The sequence below is a fragment of the Ambystoma mexicanum genome, chromosome 5q (assembly GCF_040938575.1).
Source record: "Ambystoma mexicanum isolate Mex_15411 chromosome 5q, UKY_AmexF1_1, whole genome shotgun sequence".
NCBI classification, from domain to species: Eukaryota; Metazoa; Chordata; class Amphibia; order Caudata; family Ambystomatidae; genus Ambystoma; species Ambystoma mexicanum.
In genome coordinates, this window is record NC_090933.1 from 1274799140 (window position 1) to 1274823490 (window position 24351).

Genomic DNA, 24351 nt, shown 5'->3' on the forward strand with positions numbered 1-24351 from the left:
CTTCACTCGTGAATCCTGCCAAAGGCATAGCGAACAAAGGGACCAAACCTGGTTTGGCGGGCAGAGTAAATCTCAAGAAGGACCTTTCCACAAAGAAATGGCGAAAAAAGACGACCGGGGCCATTTTGATAAAAATGGCACCCTTGGGTGCTTTACTGCAGCTGCAAACGCAGCCCGTGGTAAATGCACACCACGGTTGTTAAAAGTAAACCACTGCCACCAGCCATTGTGAGAAAATAAAAATGTTGCACGAGAAGATAGACAAAGGGGATACTAAGTAACCCCTCCAGCACCCTATTGTAAGATAGTGTGTGCTGGGTCTAGAAAGTTACAAATGTAAGTAAAGTCAATTTCACTTTATTGCTCTGGGAAACAGTAGTTTATCCCAGAGAAGATATTTAAACCTTTGGGAAATGTAAAAGACTTCCCTGTGCTACTGCACTGAAGGTGCTGTGTGTCACAATGTAAAAAGATGCCACCTATGGAGTTTGTCAGACTCCACAACCAAAGGAAATAGTGTTCAAAATCACATTACAATACATGAGAGAGTGGGAAAAAGGGTCTCACTCTCTCCAGGTTAGAAAAATCAAGTCCTCAAAATCCCACAAAGTTGCTGGGGTCTCTAAGGTGGAGGAATTAGCACATTTCTGAGAATTCTCCCTATCACTCCAGTATAACCGCTAGCCTCACAGATAAACGGACATGAGCAACTCCAGAAACTCCTGTGGGGGCAAAGAAGATCAAGCGAACCCATACTGAAAGTGCCCAATTTCAATAGGGAATTTATATTGCAAATCGATGCAACCAAACTGACTACGCGCCGTACTCCTGCAAGAACATGATGGCTTCGAACATCCGGTATTATATAGAAATAGAAACCAGTTTCCCAGAGAACAATCATGTATTAGAGGCATTGGCTATTGAATAGGCTGTTACCCATTTAAGATACTACCGAATGACAGAACATTTAGGTTACCCACCATTCTCCTCTAACCTGCATGAGTTTGCGGAAAGACACCAATGGCAGAATAATGAGGTGGTTCCTGGGCTTGCAACCTTTTTGTTTCACTGTTGAACACCGAAAGGGACAAAACAAATGAATGTGGACTTCCTAAGCCATTTTCCAATCAATGAAGAAGGTGAAGCCAAAGCCAAGAACATAAGGGGAAGGGTATTTGACGAATAAAGGGAATTCGTCCCTTTTCCTCACAAGGGTGAGTCCCCTTCATGAGACTAAGGAGATGATCCCACCCTGCAACACCCTCCCTTGGGGTTGCGGCAAGTGGGACTTCACCATGAGAAACTCCCCCTTTGCGGACAAGGACTCCCGTTGCTGTGAGAACCTCCCTAAGCCATTCCCCTTAATGGCTTTGCTCACACCTCCCAAGCCAAAACCCATCACCTCCTCCCTTTCTGCTAAGAATTTTGCGCATTATTTTTCCTCTAAAATCTCTACAATTCATGACTCGCAGCCATGCGCTCTTTCCCTTTGCAACTCAACTTCTGTCCACCTCTTCTTCTGTTGACTTCTTCCTGACTTCTAATATTGAATTAGCATCTATGCTTCACAATGCATCTTGCACTCCCATCGACCATTTTGCTTCCCAAATGGCCAAAGAGTTAGTCTCAACTGGCTGCCCTTTTCCGTCTGAGCTCTTTAAAACCTCTCCCGCTTGACCGTTCCCTGCTTCCTTAAAATTTGCAACCGTTTTAACCCGTTTGAAGAAACCCTCTGCTGATTCAAACATCCCAGCAACATATTGCTCAACTTTATTCAAAGTTCCTTGAGCGCGTGGCTTTCATCTGGATCACTAAGTGTTTGGATAGATTTTCATTTCTATGCTAAATCTCCCTCCAAAGTGAGACCCCCAGTACTTTCTGCTGGACTTGTGGATTCTTTCATTGCACCCGAGTGATTGGGAACCTCTCCCCCCCCTCACTCACCCTTTCTTTTACTCATTTTATGTGTGTCATTTTGCTGACTGTCCATAGTGTATTTTTTTTTGGATACATCCTTTCCTAGAACGTTTTGGCCATCTACATTTGATTATTGCAGCACCCAGCACTTCATGTGCAGCGTTGCCCCCTGGGCTTCCCTTACTATTTTCTCTTGCCTTAATCTGCAGAATTACTATTCCCAAGAGTAAAGCAGGATTTTCATCCCCTTTTCATTTTATTTAGTGGGACCAGCACACCCCACCCTATGTGGAGTGCTGGGAGATGCATAGTATCCCCTTTGTCATTACCCCATTAACATTTATGGTACTGTGACAAGCTAACTATTATGGCTGGTGGCAGTGGACATGCTTTACCGACTTGTGTTAATATTACATGCAGGCTGTCAAACCAGCCGCAGTAATGCACAGAAGGGTCGCCATTTTGCTAGAATGGTGGCCTCTTTCTTTTTTTGCCATTTTTATTCTTCTTGTCCTTTCTTGGTCCTTCTATCATCCTAGGTGGGGGAGGTAGTGGATGAGGTTTTGTCTTTGGCGGGAACCCTTTGTGTATACCGCCCGGGATCCAGAGTGTATGAAGGCAGGAATAATCGGAAAATCTACAGCACTTTGGTCTTCTGGTGTGCCTGAGCGAATCCAGCCCCCACTGGGGAGCTGGCTGCTCTGATTGGACAGCTACCCACCACTTTCTGTAAATGGTACTGTATAGACGTGGGTAGTACTTACCTAAAGTCTTGTGTCGCTCCTGTGCGGTTGATTCGTGTGTTTGGGAGTTTGCCCATACCTTTCGCCCAGGCTTAACCCTGGAAAACATCTAGGGAGCCTTCTACGTAGTCCATGAACACCACCTATTAACTTTAAAGTCTGTACTTCCTTGCTCTGCAAGATATCCTCTGAAACTCTTACTTTCCTGCATCTGAGCCATATCATAACCTGCCTACTGTTGGCCACTAGACTACTAGTGCCCCTCTTCTACCTCTGAGATTACTCATGCCTTAGAATAGGGAAGGACTCTTAAGTATATGGACTATGACTGGAAAATATAACAAGTGTTGCAAAGTATTAACTAGTAAAAGTGTTAGTGTTACTTTGATTCCTGAAACAGAATAAGTTAAAATGTGTTACTAAGTTCTTACTTACCATTTAGTTGCTTGTTGCCCTTCTGAAAAGTATAAGAAGTTATTTACTTACCTTTGAATTGTGTTCCACTCTTCTACAAAGTAATTTAGTTGGTATTTCTTTATTATTCCTGAAACTGAATAAGTGTAAACGTCTACCAACAGGGTTTACTCAACTTGAATATCTGCTTCCATTCCAAAAGGTTACCATTGTGTTTTGCTTATCCTGAACTGCTTAGAGCCTTTCCAAAATAGTCCTACAGAATTCTAACTTATACTAGAGTTGCATTCTGCCCCTCTGAAAAGTAAGTATACAAAGTTCTTTACTCACCTTATTAGTGTGTTCCACTCTTCTGAAATGTATCCTGTAATAGAAATAGTGTACGGGTTTATGAGAACAGTGTTTACACACCTTGAATAGCTTCTTTCCATTCTAAATGTGTAGTCAGAGTTCTTACCTATTCTTGAGTAGCTGACAGCCTTTCTGAAAAGTATACAAGTTATTTGCTTACTTTTGAACTGTGTGCTGAAAAGTAATAGTGGTGCAACGGTATCCATTCCTGAGAGAAGAATACGTTACATATGTTGTCAAGTGCTTACATGTTTGGTAGTATAAGTGTATTATTCCTGAAAGTGAACTTGCACAGCGGACAGCATTACCACCAATAGGGACTGTTTACCTTGAATTACATGGTGTCCTTCTAAAACTAATGTAGTTTTACTCCCCAGGAACAGCATTCTGCCAGTCAAAATGTGTAGAACTAGGTCTTACTCACCTTGCACTGCATACTACTATTCAAAATAAGGTTTATACTTTGGTTTGCATACCATAAGTATTGTGTTGGTTTTTATAATTGTGTTTATGATTGAGAACAGTACTTACCTTGCTCAAGAATTCTCTTTGCCTGTGTATATATAAAATAAACCATTCTTTTTACAATGAAATCAGTGTGGCAGTGTTTCTTTGGACCATTTCTATTCTACAATTGCTCTGTACCAAACTACATCCCTCTCTCCCTCCTGAGATGAGCCTTGCTGCTCTGTCATTGCTACCATTATCTCAGGTGGTACAGCTTTATACGAAGAGTTGGAGTTTCTGTATTTCCCAAGGTATAGTTTTATAAAGCCCCTGTCTGGACTTCAGAAAAAAACTGTCCTAACACTTAGTACTTTGTGGATAATGACCTTGGGCAGCCACTTGAATCTGGCTTTAGTAATAAACACTCGTACTGCACTAATTCATTTAGGTCTCCAACTTTCTCTCGGATGTTCACCACTACGCCCGAAACTCTTGTTCATACTCATCCTTTTGGACCTCTCTTGCTCTTTCGACATGGCTGACCACTCTTTCCTCCTCACTCTTCAAGATCTTGTGTTTTGCACATTTGCTCTCACCTTGATCAGCACCTGCCTGGTAGGTCGATCATTTAAAACCTCATGGAACTTGCAGTCCTCTGTGCCCACCTCTCTCCCTGCCGGCATCAGCAAAGACTCTGTGCTCGGTCCTTGCACTTCCAATTCTATACTTCTGCCCTAGTAAGACTGCTTTCCTCCTTTGGATTTCAACATCACCTTTCTGCAGAGGACATGCAAATAATGTTCTCCTTTCCCTCCTTCCCCAACCTTACCATCTCCTTGCAATTCGTCTACCAACGGCTGTCTGCTGCCTCATGGTGAAATCTTCCAAAATGCAAGTCCTCTTTCTCCCGGCTCCCAATGCCATTGCCAACCTCCAAGAGCCAGTTCAGACCCAACTCGCGCTGCAATCATAATTTTTCTTTTTACTTACCGAAGTGGGATCGTTTAAACTCTCTCTGCATACCACTTTTCTTTTTACTTACGGAAGTGAGATGGATTAAGCACCTGAATTTAGAGCGTGCCCCTCTTTTTTGGAACACATACATAATAATATTTATTTTCTACCTTGTATATGTCCCATTTCTTTCTGCCCTAAACTGGCTCACCACTTGCTCTCACCTTTGTGCTATTGTACAGGCACCCCTTCGCAGTAATGTGCCCGCCATCTGTAAATGTTTTATTGCAAGTCATTTGGCATTGAAATGGACATCCCTGTTCTTCAAATAAATACAAATAAATAAAACAACTATACCCATGAGATAGATCATTCAATTGCATTTCAATTGTAATTAACTGAACATATAGGCACATGTTTAGGTGGGGAGTGGTCAAGATGTTAAAGCAAGCTGAAGTGGATGGCAGCATGCTGGGGAAAGAAAACTAAGGGAGAGATGGAAAGCCACCACTAGGATAATCAGTGGAAGTGATCAACACTGCTTGCCTACTCTTACATCTAGTAATAGAAGAGGGTGAAAGTGGAACTTACCTGCTGGGTAGTAGGAGAGTACGGGGATTCTCGTTTTGTGCTGCTGCCAGTATCCCCGGAAGGTGTCTAGAAGAGAAGAATATCCAAGTTGAGAATACATAGGAGTTCTGCAGTAGCCGTATCAGTAATCCAGAACACACAAAATGGAACAACTGAACGAGGAAAACCAAGACCAGCAACATGACAATAAACAGCTGTGTCCAGCAGTGAGTGACTGGGAAATCCATGTGGGAAACCACAGCTGGGGCATGCAGAGTGACCAGGGGAACACTACAGAGCTTTATTCATCAGATTAGAAAATGTGATGGGGTCGGGGGGTATAATGCACTTTGATCAGTTGAACCTTGATCATTTGAAAACTGCACATCCGTGGAATTTCCCTGCCACTTTCAACCCTAGCATGGACTCACTGTTAAATGCCATCCTAACGCAGCTGGTCCACCCACTAGATGCAACACTGCCAGGCTTACAACAAGACCACAGACATGTTTGGTCTTGCGATAGGGAGAGAATAAACGCAGACAAGTACCACATCTCTTAGCGCAGTGGCCAATCTCCAAAACATGACCTGAAACTAAAGGCAGCTAAATACAATTTGGATGGACGGGCAAAATATGGCTTCCTCTCCAAACAAATGGTTCTGTGCACTAAGCAGGAGGATAGCAGAGACTCAGGAAATGCTTCTGAAAGGGTAGATGCCCTTTACAATCTTGCATGTTCCTGTATTAGAGGTCAGATGGTACTGGCAATTGTGCAAAATTGTGTGGCTTTTGTAATTGCATTGGTTTGACTGATGATACACAAATATGTGACAGTATTTTACCTTGTAGCGATTGAATTTCATCATCAGAAGGGAACAGTGGAAGCAATCACTTTCCTGAAAGAAGCGGCATTCCAACATCTTCAAGTGAATAAGGTGGTGCTATGCCAAAGCATATTAAAAGGAGACATTGGTCTTAATTGGTCAGACTACCTGAAACTTTTGCAAGGACTACCCTGTGCCCCCTCCACCACCTGTTAATAGAACCACGGATCATACAAACAATCTGTTGATTGACTAAAAATAAGGAGCACATGTGGCTGATTGCGAAATTGAAGACCCCAAATATCAGTGATTTGAAGACATGACCAGGGTGCAATATTATATGTCACTGGAAGATAAGTGGCTCAAGAGTAGACTTTTATTATTAGCATTCACTTAGTTGGCTAATAATGTACAGATTGGGAGCTAAATCAAATCCTACTGATTCAAGTAATTTGCCGCTGGCAAGCACCATTTTTACCTGGTTGGTTTTCCACAGTAAGTGCAATATCAAGTGTGTTGGGTGGAAAAAAGAGGGATCCTATGGGACTTTGGATAGTAGCACTGTCCCTAGAAAATCAAGGTCAATCAACAGGGCCTGAATCCACCTCAAGGTCCTGGGAGCAGAACATTATATGCTCAAGAATTCTGAAACTAACTGAACAAGGGAGGAGAAAGGATGGGATCAGCTGTGCCTAATGAGCAGGAATGTAGACCTCTGGTATGCAAGAATTAACAGTTTGCTAAACTTAGTAGTAAAAGGAGCAAAACCTTGAGTGGGCCAAAATCACGAGCCGGTTTTTACTACTATAGCCTCCTGCCAGCAATGCTGCTCAGGTTCACTTGGTTTTTGTCGGTCAGATCTGAGGCTCACATTTCACAGCAAAGTACGGATTGAAGAACTATTGCAAGGCACTAGCCTATGTTAGTTGCAGGACAGATGGATTAGATTTGTGAGTTAAGATGGTGGTGTTCTAACGTTAGCAATGCCCGTTCCCATTTCCCAGGTGGCCACTGCCTTCTGATTCAAAGCAGGCCTTGAAGATTAACAAACGTCCATTTAATCAGGGCATACACTGTATGCACAAGGCAAAGTTGGGGAACATCTTTTGCACAGTTTATTTTACCTGGATCAAACTGGTCTCATTCGAGAATCTCTGAATACCGTAAAAGCTGCTGTTCAGACATGCGAGGCTTCATGCCCAACCATACATGCCCACAAAGATAAAGCCACTCTAAACATTAACGACCGACTTTGCCTTAACTGAACTGTGTAAAACAAGTAACTGGCAAATGGATCACTAACAATAGGCTGGGTTACAATGTTAGAATAAACCAAACAGTACCAACAGGCAAACCTCAGACATCGAGGTTCCACGGACACTTCAAACAGTAAAAGCGTTGCTGGACACTCACTACTGCACAAGAGGTTGTGATGCTCTGTTGGTATATATGTGTGGCAGAATCTTATCCACACAGAATTCTAAGGTTATAACCGGTCGGACCATCACATAGGACTGACAAAAGTTCAACAAAAATATTGCCAATGTAAAACCATGTCATGGTTTAGATAGACTTACCAGAGAGGATTTCTAAATCCATGTGCACCTCTAATTGGACAACCCTTGAACATAAGGGACAAGGGCTTAAGCCCCCACAGCACAAACATTACAAAATGGTTAACAAAAAGCATTGCTACTGAGAGAAGAGAAGCAGGCCAGCCGTGCAGTGCAGCCGTAACAATGCACACAGGTATTAATGCCACACACACACAGAAACAGGTGTTTTTAGTTGTGTAGTGTATGTGACCTGCATGCTCTATACAAGGGTCCACAAAACACACAGGCAAGCTTGCCTTCTTGGAGTACATGTTGGTCTTCAGCACACCACTCTTGCCATAACCAACCGGAGGGCCACCTAAGCGGACCCCACTTCCGGCTTTGCCTCTGCGATTGGCTACCACAAACGGATTCTCACTGAACAGGATAGGCTGCGAGTCAACTAAATTCTCCTCCTCGCCCTCCTGAGACGGGGCTTCAGATGGAGGGGCCGATGGCTCTGGTGTCCTCAGATTCAGGTCCTTTGTTGGCATATGTTCAGCAGCCGCCATGCCACTTGTCATACAAGTACTATTTTCTGTCCTTTTCCCAGCTGTTGCAGCCTCTTCTTCCAGCTGGATGGCGAGATACGGAAGGCCCCCATTGGGGACTGCTGTTGGACAGTTAGTATCAGAATTGACTATTTCCTGTGGGGCTGTAGCGCCCGCCAAGTCTTGGCATGAAGGCCCCACAGAATCTGCACTGGGCACCCGCCCCTGGAGAACTAGGCAGTCGTCGTCCATGGCCAACATATGAGAATCAAGGTCAACCAGCTGAGGGCAACAACTGAGGTTCAGAGACTGATAGCAAGAAACACAAAGGAGAAATACAAAACACATAAAAGTGAGGAAGAGAGGAAAACTAAAAGCAATGAGAAAATAAGAATCTGATACAACGGTCAGTGTTCTAACAAAACAGTTTGCAGGCCGGCAAAACCTTAAGGGTAGCGGATTGAATAAGGGGCAGAGTATTCAGTGCTAGGTCATCACATCTAACACAGAGCAAAATGGACCACTTCAAAGTCTACAACATCTTTCTAAAAGAGAAAATGATCCACAGGATATCACATGTCACCCATGAGTATCTTCCCATTATGTGCAAAACCTTCCAACCACATGCTGTCACTCACTAAACAGCAGAGACCACCAACCCCAAGACTTCCGCCTTCCGGTCACAGATACCCATCCCTCTACAGCCTTGAATAGACACACTTGCTATAGAAAAATTTTCCAAAACCTATTTTTTCATGTTTCCTTTGAAAAGGGCCCTTACTCTCACTGAAGCACAACACTCCAATCTCAGGACTCCACACACAAAGGGAAGTGATTCCAGAAAAGACCTGCATTTCCTTCGGACTAAGTATTCCATTTTCACATCTGAAAGAATGTTTCTACAAGATAAAACTACAAAGTCCCAACAAGCTATTAACATGCCAAGTATTGAATAATTGTACACAGGACCATATATGTCACCTGCTCCTTATGAACAGGTGTTCATCCCCACGTCTCCCATCTCTAGTATGCTATCAAGAGGGTGGTCGCCTACTACTATAGGAAACAATATTTAGTGCCATGTCTCCATCGTCTTGCTGTGACTTAATATTCCACACCAATGGATCCACCCCATTACTGGGAAATAAATTCTGCCAAGAACCCGACACACTTCCAGTATAGTTACTTATTCAGGTGTTAATCTTTATCTACCATATGCCACCGCATTCGAGCTTGAAGTCCCCACACACTAAAAACTAAAGTGCAGATGACTATCATTCTAGGTGGATCCCGGTAACAGGTCTTCATCCTGTCACTTTAGTTTATCCAGCACCATGCTCCTGTTAATTTTCTAAGTACAGGATTCGAGTGCAGATTGGCCAATTCACCCACATTGTCACACACTTGCACTAAGCTACCTTTCCATTACTACATTATAAAACCATATCTCACGCTTTAACCTCCAGGCACCCTAGATCAGAAAATGAGCAATTCTTCAGCAACAACAAATTAAAACATACTGCAGTGGTAGTAGAGGCCGTCTGTAATATGCTGAACTTGAGAAATTTGTATGTTTGGCTGTGTCTTCCATGACTCAATTCTGTAACCCTTCCTCTGTCTTGACCACCCATTGATGATAGTGAAATCTAAGACTAGTTCTAAAACATATTACACTAATTTGAAAACTTCATACATTTCACTGTAAATGCGATTAGCTGTGAGCTTCTCAAAGTCTTGGCGCTCCAAAGCAGCTTGGTCGTAATGGGGCATTTGACAAATAATCGTCTTTCTGTAGCTTGTCTCTTCTTAGAATCATGTGCTTTGCAAAGGCTAACCATCTAGTGGTTGCTGGGTAGTGATACATGTTTTTTCAAATTCAAAAAATGGGTGTCGACAGGGGCGTACCTATAACACTATCCTGCTCTTCATGTATGGGTACCCATGATGCCTCACTTGTGAAGGTCCTAGGATTGATTGTTTTGTGACATGAGAAGAGTGTTGCCTCCTTTATGTGTGTGCATACCCTTCTGCTTGCAGATACAAGCTACAGAAAGACAATTACTGTTAAGTAATATTTGTCTTCTGGAGTTTGTGAATCTGCTTATATTCACATGCTTTGCATAGATTAGCAAGAAGTTTTTTTTTTTTATAAAAGGAGGCGGATGAGCGGAAGGAGTACAAGTCAACCGATGTCCTAAGTGGCTTGACCCATGTTAGGGAGTTTTTCTAAAGTCCATATATTTAGGCCATTATAAGACTCTCTCCACTTGGCAACACAGACCTCCAACTCTTAGTATAGGCCTGTACCATTCAAGGTAAGGGTAGCTATGGCAGAGCAGCCAGGCTTATTTTGGGAGGGAGAGAGGGCTATAGGAAGGTACAAAGATGTTGTAGCATACATATGGTGCAAAAAACACTTCTACACTCTGGGTGTTATATAAAAATAATGGTTTCTTTTATACATACACACAGGCAAAGAATTCTTCAGAAAGGAAAGTACTATCATAAATTAGATAACACAACAGAAAACCAATACACTACTTCTGGTAAATAAACCAGTGTAAAAGAGTTATAGAATGGCAGTATCCAAATCCGGGTAAGGGAAAACCACTTAGTGAAGAATATTCTGTTTCAGGGACAAAATGAAGTTACAAGACCAACATAAGCAGGTAAGCACATTTCAACACTTGTAATACTTTCTTAGGAGAAGCCTTAGGCTTCCGCCGTCCTTTCCTATCCAGGTATGAGTTTGTCTCAGAGTCAGAAGGGGACACTGGGCATCAGTGGCCTGTTGTAGGCAGAAGAGGATCAGACACAAGCTGTAGGAAAGTCACGAGTTCCAGGGGATTCTTCTGTAACAAGTAGGTACTATGCTTTTGTAGGCAAAACGTGTTCGGAGACTTCGTAGAAGGGTCCCTGAATGCACACAAGCGTTAGGCCTGGGCAAACACCCAAACATGCAAACCACCACCAAAGCCACACAGGAGTGGCAGAATGACTCTAGGTAAGTATTACCCTGGAATCTCTCAGTACCTCAGCAGTGAAGAGGATGCAGGTGAACAACCTCACGATGCAGCAGCTTCAGGACCCAGACACCGAATTCTTGGTTCAACACTGGAAGGGATTTTGCAGCAGCAGTCGAGTGGAAAGGCTCCCAGCAAAGTATTCTTTGTAACTTATTGCGGCTCTGTGGTTTTGGTGCCCTTTTCAGGATACCAGACGAAGAACGGTTCTCACCCGGTAGATTCGCCTCGCTTCATCGGTCCAGCATCTGGAGAGTGGACCTTAAAGAGTGGAATTTGGCCTCTGGAGGTCTGTAAGGAGTCATCCAAGTTTTGGGAGGATTCGGTCTTCAGAAGACTATGCACTGCACGATGGTATTGTCAGTTTTCAGCCCACAAAGGTTGCAGCTCATCGAGGGATGGCTCAAAATGCAGGTTGTCTTAAGACTGATTATGCCCACCAGTCCAAAGGAAGGAGTTGTCCACTTCGGAGCTACTATGTTGCATGGAAGAAAGGGTAAGCACACCAGCGGTCACTCAGCATTTATCCCAGGTCACTGGAAGTAGCTGAAGGCATCTTCTAGTTTTCTTCCTCTTCGGCTTTAGTTCTAGTGGTTTACTGTCTGTGCCCCAGAAATCCAGCCTATTAGCCAGGAGCCCAGCCAATCAGCACTCATGCTACATTCAAACTTTGGGGGGTGGCTGTCCTATCAGGAATGCCAGAAGACAAACACCAGCAGCGTTGCAGGACCCTCCCCTGCTTCCTGTCCTCACACAAAAACTGGCAACTTGCAGGCTTCTCAAAGGGTTCCCACCGAAGACAAAACTCAAACCCGGACCACCCCCACCAAGCACAGTAGATTGATCAAGAAAGGACAAGCAACCATGAAATGGTGAAAAAAAAGAATAGTCACCATTCTGTAAAAATTACACATCCACTACCACCACCCATTCAGGTTTGCTTGTCATTAAAGGAATAGTGCGCTCAAAAATATTATTGTCCCGAGGGTTCGGGCCTGTGTTTTTAAGCATATGTTGATCGATCATACAAACATTTCAAATGCACCTTACCGTAGCTTTCCTCTTTTTTACACATGCGAAATCAGACAGCTGGGCGCAGCCATCTTGTGTTAATCTTATCCGTTGCTGCATCGCCCTAAGGTGAACTGCCCTGGCGGCACTAAATCATATCCATCGCCCCCGAGGCGGAGATCACTAGACACATACCGCCCATTTTACAACAACAATGCACGTCTCGTGTCAACATTCTCTGCTCTTCAGCTAATGACGTGTCTCCATGGAAATGGCAGGAGTCCTCTTTCCTCAATAAGTATAAACAGTACACTTCTCATCAGACATCAGATTTGCTTTTCCAATTGTTTCACTGTCTGTTTTTTTGAGTATTCTGTGCCTAGTTTCTGTGCTCTGGTCAGCTACTTTCGTTGCTCGTATAACGTGAGAACAGATACTAGTACCATTACTATCCATTTTTATTTTGCTCCATAATGGCAACAATACAGTCCTACCAGTACGAGCCGGAGTATTCCGAGGCGGAATTACTCAAAAGAGAAAGCTGCAGAAATGATGGGGCTTCGGACGACAGATGGGAGGACGATTCAACAGATCAAGAGCCTGAGCCTAGTCGCATGGACAACGTTTCCAACTGGTGTACCTGCAATTGGTGCGCACTAATGCCAACCGAGGAGAACTGCTGCTGCCGAGAAAACTCTGTATGCTTGTCCTACATATCAGAAGGCAAGACACAGCTGCAATTCGTTACCGCGCTGCATGACTTCAGGGCAGCCTGCCTCACACAGTCCGTGTTGAGGATTATGATGGTGCTTATGCACAAACTTTGCGCAACAGTTCGCCCTCGCAATCCAAACAACGAGTAAGTGTACTCTAGATGTGATGTCACTTAGGCCACTACCATTTCATGGTTGTTTCCTAGATTGCCGTAGCTTTGATCTATCACTGCCAAATTAATGTAGTCTTGCAATTCTACTATTCTCAAAACGGCTAAAAGCCACAGTTGGGGATTTACAAACTTCTTACTCCGTGGAGCAGTGTCTGTTCTCTGCAAAAAGAAGTTCAATTTAGGGAAATCAAAGTGGTCTTCTTATGGTTATTTCATGTGCAACCATGAAGCAATATTTCTTTGTGTCCCAAATGTAATGGAATGCATAGTCTCAGTATTGTAATGTGTCTAAGTAACATTTGTACTGGCAACAATGCTATTGGATACAAGATTGCATTATCAACTAAGGTTTAATACACTTATCTTGTTCATTTAAAAACAGTTTGTATCTTTCTCTTCCACAGGTGGTACATGGTGATGGCCTATCGTTCGTTTACATGGTGGCTTCATGGGAGGCTTGGACACCGCGTTCGACGAGTAATACCCGCCTGTGTTGCTGGTGCCTTTAGAGACACATTCCCCAGCGACAGCGTTCAGTGCAGGGGATGTTCCCATACTGTGCTGCAACCCAAAGTTTATAATGTGTAGTACATTTGTGCCATCAAAATTAGCAACAAAATAAAATACAACTGAACTTTTATGAATGGTTGTTTCAATTGTTCAGTGAATCAAGTGCATCTCCATTCAGCAGTGTCCCGGCCCTTTCCTCCATGCCTCTTGGCCGGCCGTCCCTCCCTTACCCCATCAATGACTTAGCACCTGTGGCTGTGCCCTCCCAAGGTGGCTGGCAGGGGTGGAAACGGCCAAGGTGCCAAACACCATGTACACTTCAAAGGTATCTTACGCGCAGGGGCCATTGTTCACATGCCCTCCTCAGACCCAGTGACTCCAGGCAGGCTCCCCTGAAGCAGGCCACTCACCCTGCTATCAACGCAAGACCATGCCATATACACTTCACTCATTCACATACACACCCACTTTTCTAATTCTTTATAAACCACTTGATATTTATCATGAGAACACCTTTGAGCACTGCAAATCAACTCGTGAACGTGCTATCTGAGAACTTCTGTGACCACCGAGAGTCAGCTCGTCATCGTGCTACCTGTGAACATCTCCCTGTTCTCCTGTTACTAACTACTCTGCTGGCTGAATCTAACTGTTTGTTGGTCAAGGTAAGGGCAGGTCACCTAATCATATCTCCTTGATCTTTAAATTTCTATCTATTTCGAACGAACGTACCAAGTAGTGTAATGTTCATTCATCTCATTGCCATTACCATTGGCTTGAGTTTAATTTGTTCTGTTATCGATATATAGCAATTGTCATCAGTGTCAATTTGGATCGAATTGCATCCTTCGCGGACCGTGTCTATAAGCATGTTTCCTTTGTATTTATTTTAAAATTTATTTATTGGCGTTTGTGGTTATATGCATTGTACATTATCACTGGTCAGGTCCTTAACTCAGGATGACTGACTTTCTGCAGTTAACATGCCGTTATATTCAAAGTGACTAACAACATTTATACAACAAAGTAACATTAACTGTCTCCTTATGGGGGATAGCTGGAGGTTAGTCTGTCCCTGGAGGGGGGGTGGGTGGTTGACTCGGCTTTGGGGGATCTGCGGGAATCTTTCCTGAGATGGCCTGGGTGACGGGGGGCCGTAGTCCAATATTTGTCCATTCTTGTGGGTCAATAAGATATTCGGGTTGATTGTTCAAGGGGGTTTATCATCGGAGGATCGAAGTATTTTAGACATAGTGTCTTTCCATGCCTCCAGTGCCATGCTTGATTCCTCAGTGGATCTGGCTATGCTGTCTTCCCAGGCTCTGGTTTCAGCGTATGCCCACCTTTCCAGTTCGATGCGCCAAGATTTATAACTCGGACCCGCAGGTTTTTTCCATGCCATGGCGATGGTTCTTTTGGCTGTTATGCATAGCAAGTCCATTAATTTCACAGCGTATTTAAGTTTGGCTAGCCTGGGGTAGCTACCCAGGAGGCATTCTGCTGGGGTCCTTTTGTATCTTGTGACTTCAGCTGCCTCGTAAGTCTGCTTTACTTTTGCCCAGAGGGTTTGTGTCTTAACGCAGTTCCATAGCATGTGGATCAGGTCTGCACCTTCTGTCCCGCACCAGTTACATTGTGCTTGAGTGGTCTTATTGAACATTGCTATTTTACTTGGGGTCAGGTAGGTGCGGTACAGCACATTGATTTGTACTAATCGGAATCTCTGGTTCCTTGACACCTCCTTTGGGAACGACAATGCCCTGAGCCATTCGTTGTCAGACATTTCCTGTCCCATGTCCGTTTGCCAGCGGGTCCTTAATGCTTCGCTGCGAGGGTTGGGGATGTTGCGCAAAATACTGTATAGCTGTGATACCACCTTTCCACCTTCATTCAGGTTGTACATCAATGTCAGGAAGGGGTCAGCCTCCGGTTCTTCTGGCCAGGTGGCCCATCTCGTTCGGGCTATGTTACGGAGCTTTTGGTACCACAGGAATTGTCCGGCGTGGATGTCCTCCTCCTCCCGTATTTCGGCAAATTCTCTAAATATGCCATCCGTGTAGAGGTCGCCCCAAGTATATAGCCCCTTCTTCTCCCACGATCTGATGTTGTGCAGGCTAATGTCTGTTTCGCTCAGGCCGGACAATATCGGCACTTCTTGGAAGTATGGTTGTTTCAGGTGCAGGATCATCATGGCTCTGTGCCATATTTTCTTACCCAGGTTTGCCAGAAATGGTGGTCTGCACATAAGGTTTTTAGGGGCCCAGATCAGTTCTTTCAGCCGAACCGGCTTTATCAACTCTTGCAGCAGGGGGGACTCGGAAGTGACATCATCTGCTAGCCATTTGGATACATGGCTCAGTTGGGCTGCCAGGTTATATTTTTCTAAACTTGGTAGTTGAATTCCGCCCTGCTCATACGGCAGGACCAGCGTGGATAAGGCCACCCGGTGTCTGCCATTTCCCCACAGGAATTCCTTGATTATTGCGTCAAGGAGTTGGAAGAAGGGTTTTGTAATGTAGAAATGCACATTTTGAAATCCGTATAGGAATCTGGGGAGAATGATCATCTTGACTATTGAGGCCCTTCCTAGTATAGATAGTGGGAGCTTTGTCCAGAATTTTATGGATTTCCGAAGTATGGGTACCGCAGCCTTCGTATTATGCTCATGCATCAGCTTTGGGGTGTGCATTATTAGGATCCCAAGGTAACGGAAAGACGTTGTCTGCCACTCGACGCCTACCTTGGGGAGTTCATCGGTGCTTCTATTTTTCAATCCTGCTAGTGGGAACAAGCAGGATTTAGTTTTGCTGAATTTTATGCCAGAGAATTTGGCATAATTGTCTAGAACATCCAATATTGTCGGGACATTATGATGGGGGTTATTAACGTATATCAGGACATCGTCGGCATATATTGAAATGATGTGGTCTATTCCTGCCAGCCTAATCCCTGCATCGAAGAACTGCTTTCTAAGATAAATTGCTATGGGTTCTAATCCCAGGACGTAAAGCATGGGAGAGAGTGGGCAGCCCTGCCTAGTGCCCCTTTGGATGTCCCAGGCTTCCGACACCTATTTCCCAGATTTAAGCCTAGCCCTCGGATTGTTGTATAGGATCTTAACCCATTTGATGAATCTTTGGCCAATACCAAATCCCTCCAAAACCGCTATAAGCCACTCCCAGTATATGGAGTCAAACGCCTTAATGGCATCCAAGGATAGTAGTGCTAGTTGTTCGTCACATGTGTTGGTTTGGGCTATGATATGTTTAAGCCTTTGCAGGTTCAGGGACGTGCTGCGGCCGGGTATGAAACCGTTCTGGTCTATGTGTATGACGTCTCCAATCACTTTAGAGAGTCGGTTTGCTAGAATCGTCGTCAACGTCATAATTTAGCATAGCGAGCAGACGGTAGGAGTCACATTTATCGGGAGGTTTATCAGGCTTGAGCATTGGTATCACCAGGGTTTCTCTCATGCTGTCTGGTAGGATGCCTTCTTCGTAGGCTTCTAAAAAGACCTGGTGTAGTAGGGGGGTCAGGGAAGGTTCAAATGTTTTGTAGAACTCGGGGGGGGGGGGGGGGGGAGCCCATCGGTTCTCTGGGTTTTACATGTGGCCAGGGATCGAATGGCTTCTGTTATATCCTCTAGTGTGATGTCAGAGTCTAAGGTGTCGGATCGTGTTGGCGATAGTCTGGGTAGACCTATTTCTTCTAAGGTGTCCAAGATTTGTTCTTGCGGGACTTTTTCTGTATGTGAGTATAGTTTGGCATAGTAGGCTTTAAAGGTATCATTAATGCCCTGTTGGGTTCTATGCTCTACTCCGTGTTCGTCCTGTAGTATCGTGGTTATGTGTTTGGGGTGCTCTCTTTTGCAAAGCCAGGCTATTAACCGGCCAGGTTTGTCGGCTTCTGTGTGTGTTCTGTTTGTTCTGCTTATGAAGTCAAATTTGGCTAATCTGTCCCACGCCCTTAAGCAGTCCTCCCTAAGAGTTCTAAGGTCATTTTCCCTCCCGGGGGTGTCCACTGGGGTGGATTCTAGTTTTAATATCTCGCATTCTTTCTGGTCAAGTGCGGCCTTTAGGGTTCTCCTGATTCCTCCCGCTTTCGCAATAACTTCCCCTCTCGTGACTACTTTTAGGGCGTCCCATAATGTGCTGGCATGCTCGACACTACCTGAGTTTTCCGTTATGTAGTTCTCTATAGCTTCATGTAGTTCCTCCCTGAAGGCTGGATCTATTAGGGCCTCGGCGGGCATTCTCCACATGGGGATGGGTGGTCTGGGGCTGTTATGTTGCCAGTCTAGCAGAAGTGGGGAGTGATCGGAGATGGTCCTCCCTAGGTATTGCGTATCCCTTACTTGGGGTAGGTGTTCTTTGCTTATGAAGAAGTAATCGAGCCTGGTGTGGAGTTTATGAGGTGATGAATAGTATGAGTAGGCTCTTTCGACTGGGTGTAATTCCCTCCATGTGTCGGTCAGATCTAGTTCCTTTAATAAGGTGGCTAGGGACATGGTGGCTGCGGAGGGGCCCTTCTGTGGGGACCAGGATCTGTCCAGTTCTGAGTCATGGACGCAGTTAAAATCGCCTCCCCACAAAAAAAGCCCTCCCTGTACTGCACCATCTTGGAACCTAATGCTTTCAGGTTTTTGGGGATGTTGTTGTTGGGGAAGTATGAATTAACTATGCAAATCTTTCTGTGCTCGAGGGTGCCCCATATTATTAGATATCTGCCCTCTGGGTCCGTTTCCGTTTCATGCAGGTGGATTGGTGTCCGTGGGTTGATCCAGGTATAAACCCCTCTGGCATATTTAGAGTAGGGTGCTCCAAAGCCCTGTCTCCCCAGTGCTCTTTAAGCTTTGCGTTTGTTTCCGTGTTGCAGTGTGTCTCTTGTATCAGGGCAATGTCTACTTTTTTCCTGCGTAGGTAGGATTTGACTCTGTTCCTACGAAGATAAGTGCCCAGGCCCCTCACATTCCAGGTTAGTATCCTAATGTGCGTTGCCATCTGGGTTATGATGAAGACACGGGAGATTCTTGCTTCTCCCTGAAATGTTTGCGATCTCAGCTGGGGCCCCAAGTTCATCACCTGCTCGTGGATTCCCGCCCCTCTCAGCCGTTCTGGCCCACTGGCCCTCCAGTTGTGCTTTATCATAAGGAGACCTACTAACTATTTCAACTACCATTCCGGGGAATGGATTAACTCTAAAAAACAACAAGAAGAAACTGCCCCCAGCAGTCGTTTCAAACTCACAACGCTCGGGGGCTCCCGAGCCTTCCATACCTCTCCAGGTCTTCGGGTTCGGGCAGTGTGTAGCTGCGTTGACCACACCTTGTCGGTTGGGGGGGGTTCAGCAGCTTTCTTGTGAGTGGGACTCTTGTTTCCTGCCCAATCTTGTTGTTTCCTTGATGCGGGTTTGGATTCGATCATTGTGTTCGGTTTCATATGCATTGGTCTTTTGCGGGATCATTTTCTGCTTTTCGCCTGCTCCTCAGTGTCTTCCGCTAGGTTATTGTGTTCGAGCCATAGGTTTGCTGCAATTGGGGTCTCCAAAAAGATTGCCTTCCCTTTGTGTATTATTTTAAGTCTCGCTGGGTACAGCAACATGTATTTAAGATTCAGTTTGCGTAGTCTGGCCTTTATAGGTACGAAGGAATTTCTTGCCCGCTGCACCACCGGCGTGTAGTCAGGGTACATGACTATTAATGCATCATTTCTTTTGATCTCTCCCCCCTCTGGAGAACCTCAGTATAGTCTCTCTGTCCCTGAAATTCAAAATTTTTGCAATCATTGGTCTCGGGTAGGACCCTGGGGGTGGTCGTTTCTGGAGAGATCTGTGGGCTCGTTCCACGGAGAACCCTTGGGTGAGGTTGCCTGCCCCAATTTCCTGTAGCAACAGCGATTCTATGAATTCCGTGGGGTCTGAGCCCTCCGTGCCCTCTGGGATTCCCAAGATTCGGACGTTTTTCCGTCGGGCCCGGCCTTCTGCTTCCTCGGATCTTGCTTCTAGCCTTGCCACCGTTGTTTCCAGCTCTTTGACTTTCGCTTGCAGCCCCTGCGTCGTCTATATGGTCTCCCGTGTGGTGACTTCTGTGGCGGTGACTCTTTCAGCTAGGTTTCGGGCGTCCTGCCTTATCAATTGGAGGTCTGATATTATTTCCCCCCTCATATCCTCTACCGTTGTTCTCAGCGCTGCGATCGCCTGAAGGATCTGTGAGTCACGAGGGTCCGCCGCTGGTGGCGGTGCCTCAGCCATGTTGTTCTCTGCATGTGTTATCTGCTGTTTTGGTCTGGAAGTGGTAAATGAGTCCATCGTTATATTTTTTGATCTGCCTTTGGGAGGAGACATTACATCGCCTGATGGTTCTGGTTTTGCCAGTGCCAGTTTTTGGTTAGTAGCACCGGTGAGTTGTAAGGATCTCTCTGCAGGGAATCGTTTCGGAGCGGAGTCACACCTTAGGTTAGTGTTCGTGCTCTCCTCCGTTGGCCGGAGGGGGTGGTTAGGCGGTTCCGCGGTTTTATTACAACCACGTCACTGTCCGCTCGTGGCGCCATCCTGGCGCGATTCACAGCGGATTGTCCGTGGCCTCACAGTGTGGGTGGCAAGGTGGACGATAGCCCTCCCCGGGAGTTGGTGATGTGGGGCAGGTCCGAGGTATGGCCTCAGTTGTGTCCCGTCTGCTTGAGACGCCCCCCCGACGCTATCCGCAGTACATTGGCCGTTGCCTCACAGTGCAGTTGGTGGGATGGGTGATGGCCCTCGCTGGTGGGTGATGGTGTGGGGCCGTGTGCCCGCTCAGGGGCAGACACTTCTTGTATGTTGGTCGGGGTTGCGGATGCCTTTCCCAAGTAAATCCGGGCCGTGTCGTGGGCTAGGGGATCCGTGGGTTTCCGGCTAGGGCCCTCGCCGGTACCCAGATGCGTCGCTTCTGTGTGTGCTCACGCCAGCGGGCCGGCGGGGATAGTGATCGGCGGCGTGGAATCCCCGGGGGTCTCACCGCCCGCGGCCTCACTCCGCTTTCTGGTCGCCGCGAGATTCTCCGCTTTCTCCCTTCGCGAGGTGGTGCAGCAGGGGCCCGACGGGTGTTCGCTTCCTGTGCTTGGTGGAGGAGTGTGATTGTGGCCGCAGTCCGCCCTTCGATCTTACACTCCCGACAGGCCGTATCGTTGTGGATCTTTCGGTCAGGCCGCCATCTTGGACGTCATGGGGGGGGGGGGGGGGGGTCCCAGGGCGCTTCGTTTTCGACGTTGCCTGCACCGATTTTCTCCGGTGTTCTCGTCGATGCCCCAGAAGTGGTTCGTCTATGGCTCAGCTGAGTTTCAGCACCAGAGCTACATTATTTCAGCCGCGATTATTCACGCTTCAGGATCATGGGCAGGAGCTTCGTGGAGAGCCATCTTCACTTCATGCGTGCTGGCCACGCCCCCCATGTTTCATTTGTATGCATAATAGTATATTCTAGGGACGAGTAACATGTTACGATTTGCGTCATTTCAATGAATTGTGTATGAAAGTTATCCTATAATACAGCTATGCTACACAGGTTTAGCTTCGATGACCAAAACATAGATTGCATAGAAAAATGTATGATATAATTCCATCTTTCTCACGCTTTTATGCAAAATAGTTTTTTATGATGTGGACCTTTAGAGAATGGGTCAGATATTGCGTATTTGCGCCGGAAGAGCTTGAACGTAGAGCCCATGTCGTCTTGGTGGACTTCAGGGGTGATCGATTCCGCATCTGCAGCCTGCACTTTGCCACAAATATGTATGACCAATCACAGTACACAAAGAAGCATAAACTCAGAACGTCTCGTAAATTGCTTCAAAATGCAATTCCGACTCTATTCATGCACACGCTGCCTCAGGTGAGTCACGGTTCCTTATTCAGATGTAGGCCTTGGGGTACTGAACAGGTAACTACATGGACGGATTGGTATTTTAGGTGTAAATGTCCCTTATAATACTTTTCATATTTACAAGATTGTATTGCTTTATAACTAAACCTCATTTTGCTATACATCAGTCCTTGGTTTTAGGAGCAACATAGAAAACTATTTATGGGCACAGATATAGCGCCATTGGAAATAAGCATAATCTTTTTGTAATCGGTTGCTTTACATGTCAATTTATTTAGGTTAGCATTTCTAATTAAAGTCTAGTTTTATTTCGCTATTCAGTTACGGAAATGTTTTATGCATGAATTAGAGATAATATGATAACGTTTACGTATCCTGTCGTTTGTTTACATAATGTTTCATTTATGGGTTTTTATTGATATGTACAATTGTCTGCATTCCATTGTGTGCGTTCAATTTCATTTTTTTAATCCATACTAAAACAAGTACTGTGTTACAGGGTGATGCTGGTACATAGACTACAATTAAATCGTCTTTTCGAGCTGATCCAGAGCCTGAGGTATGTGTACTGACCGTTCCCTTGAATGAAAAAAAGTATATCGTACATCTGATACTATTAACAGTGACATTATTATAATAGAACATCTTTTGCAAAACGCTTGAGTGCAACATTACAATCAGTGGATTTTGCATGGTGATTTCTGATCGAGTACACTAGCAATCAATCAGGTGCATTTCGAAATTTATATTTTGACTAAATGGCATACACATTGTTCGAGGGTATCTATGTAAGCCGTGTGTGCAAGGAAATAATTTGATTTCAAATACTATTGACTTTTAAAAAAAATTAATATTCTATTCTAGGCATGTATACAAGATCGGGAAATGGAAGAGGAGGCACGTGAATCCGAGGTGGCGGACCAACTTGCTGGTGCAGTCGTTACAGTGAAGAACACGGTTTCAAAGAAAATCAAGAAAGCAAGGGTAATTAGCAAACAAGTGTGATTACAAAAAGCGTTTTGGGCAGGTGTCTTCATAACATGCTTTATTTTAAATCTAAAGTGTTATATACTGTATGTTGGTTTAACATTGAACATGTTTTCACAACCCATCTCCTAGAGGCCCAAAAGTAAACAAACTTTGATGACACAGACAGCTACTGAAGTCAGATCTGCTGCTTGCCAAACTGATTTCACCATGGAGCAACTATTATTTGAGGGGCAACATGTTCAAATCAATAAGCAGACTCGAGATGCTTATGCCCAATAGCCAGAAAATGAATTGAATGTGACCGGAGAAGCCAGCAAAGTGTTGTTGGACCACTGCTACAATGCGAGAACTCCACAAGATGAAGACGAAACTGAATATAATGTATATGCTTTTGAATTATTTGCAGACCATTTGACACAATCAACACCAGCAAAAAAAAGGGCCACTCAACAATCGACATTGAAGTTTTCTCCGATTCGTGTTCAAATAACACAAGCTGAATTAACAGAGACTGGAGCGTCAACACAATTGACCGAGGAACTTGCCAAAGATCTAGCCTACAGTGCGTTCTGTTCAGCCGACATGTCCACCACAGTGGAGTCACAAACCACGTTCATGCAGGACGATTGTGTAATACAGGAGCCCAAATACATTGTATTCGACAGCTGCCTGATGCTGAAATGTGTCCATCCAGTGGAGGGTGGGGGAGGGGTTGGGGGGGGTATGCAGAAAGCCATTGTTGAATGTGACGCGTGTATCACAAGGCACTAACTCGAAAATACAAGCCACCTGTGTACTGCTCCATGCAACATTTTCATGGTCCGCTCAGCCGATGCTGGGGAAAGTGGCAGCTGGAAATCTACTGTGTGCAGCAACTTAACTTTTCAGTGGCTCTACTTTTAATAAGTCAACCAGTTTGTCAATTTGTGGGACTCCAGTTCCTTTATAAAATGCAGTACTACAAATATCAACGTGAATATTTATTCCCCGCTATTAGTGAAGCATGGAAAATTGAACAAATGTCAATTGCAAGGACATTCTCTGACAAACGGTTCATGCTAGCTGGCGATGGACAGTGCGACAGCCCTGGATTTTCTGCAAAGTACTGCACATACCACTTTCAGGACATGGGAACTAAATAAATAGTGAGTTCGGTGGTTGTGCAGGTGTTCAAATGTAAAAACTCAGTGGCCATGGAGAAACATCAAGCGAAATGCAAATTGACCTCATAGCCACAGACAGGCATGTTTCCATAGCCAAGACCATGAGAGAGCAGTTTCCAAATTTTCACCATCAATTTGATGAATGGCATGTTGCCAAATCAATCAAAGAAATCTCAGTTGCTGAAAAAAAGAATAATAAAGGTTCTGAAAATATTTTACAGTGGTCCCAGTCTTTCAGCAACCATCTTTAGTGGAGCTCCAAAACTTGTGTTGGGTCTGTGGAAAGTCTACTAAAAAAATGGCGGTCACTAATGCACCACTGTTCCAACGTTCACTCTTGTACAGAAAACCAACATTTCCACCAATGTGCACATGGACTTTTGTCGCCGGAGCAGGAACGCAAGAAGAACTGGTTGATTCCATCTTCACCTCCACTCAAAGCTCTTGAGAAGATTGTGTTTGATAAAACTATCAAGAGATCTGTAAGGACTCGCAGAATTCTGTCACACAATAGATTTGGAGGTGTTCCACAATATGTGCCTAAAGTACATGGCCAAGAAGATTGCATTTCGGCATAGAGGGGATGCAATATAGGACATTACTGG

At 44.9% G+C, this 24351-nt stretch overlaps 1 protein-coding gene across 27 annotated transcripts in view; it reads right to left on the reverse strand.

Annotated features, from left to right (window-relative positions):
- SCRIB (scribble planar cell polarity protein) overlaps window positions 1–24351 on the reverse strand; it is a 1329907-nt gene that overhangs the window by 307171 nt on the left and 998385 nt on the right. For 20 of the 27 annotated variants that reach the window (XR_011278687.1, XM_069621824.1, XM_069621823.1 and 17 more), the window contains 2 exons: window positions 8075–8617; window positions 5418–5483 (listed from right to left, as the gene is read on the reverse strand). Coding sequence is in view for 26 of the 27 variants with exons in the window: in XM_069621824.1 (XP_069477925.1) it covers window positions 5418–5483; window positions 8075–8617 (609 nt within the window). In the remaining variant the exon portion in view is untranslated. The remainder of the gene's footprint in view (window positions 1–5417; window positions 5484–8074; window positions 8618–24351) is intronic. The other 7 variants (XM_069621840.1, XM_069621842.1, XM_069621846.1 and 4 more) reach the window with 1 other exon arrangement.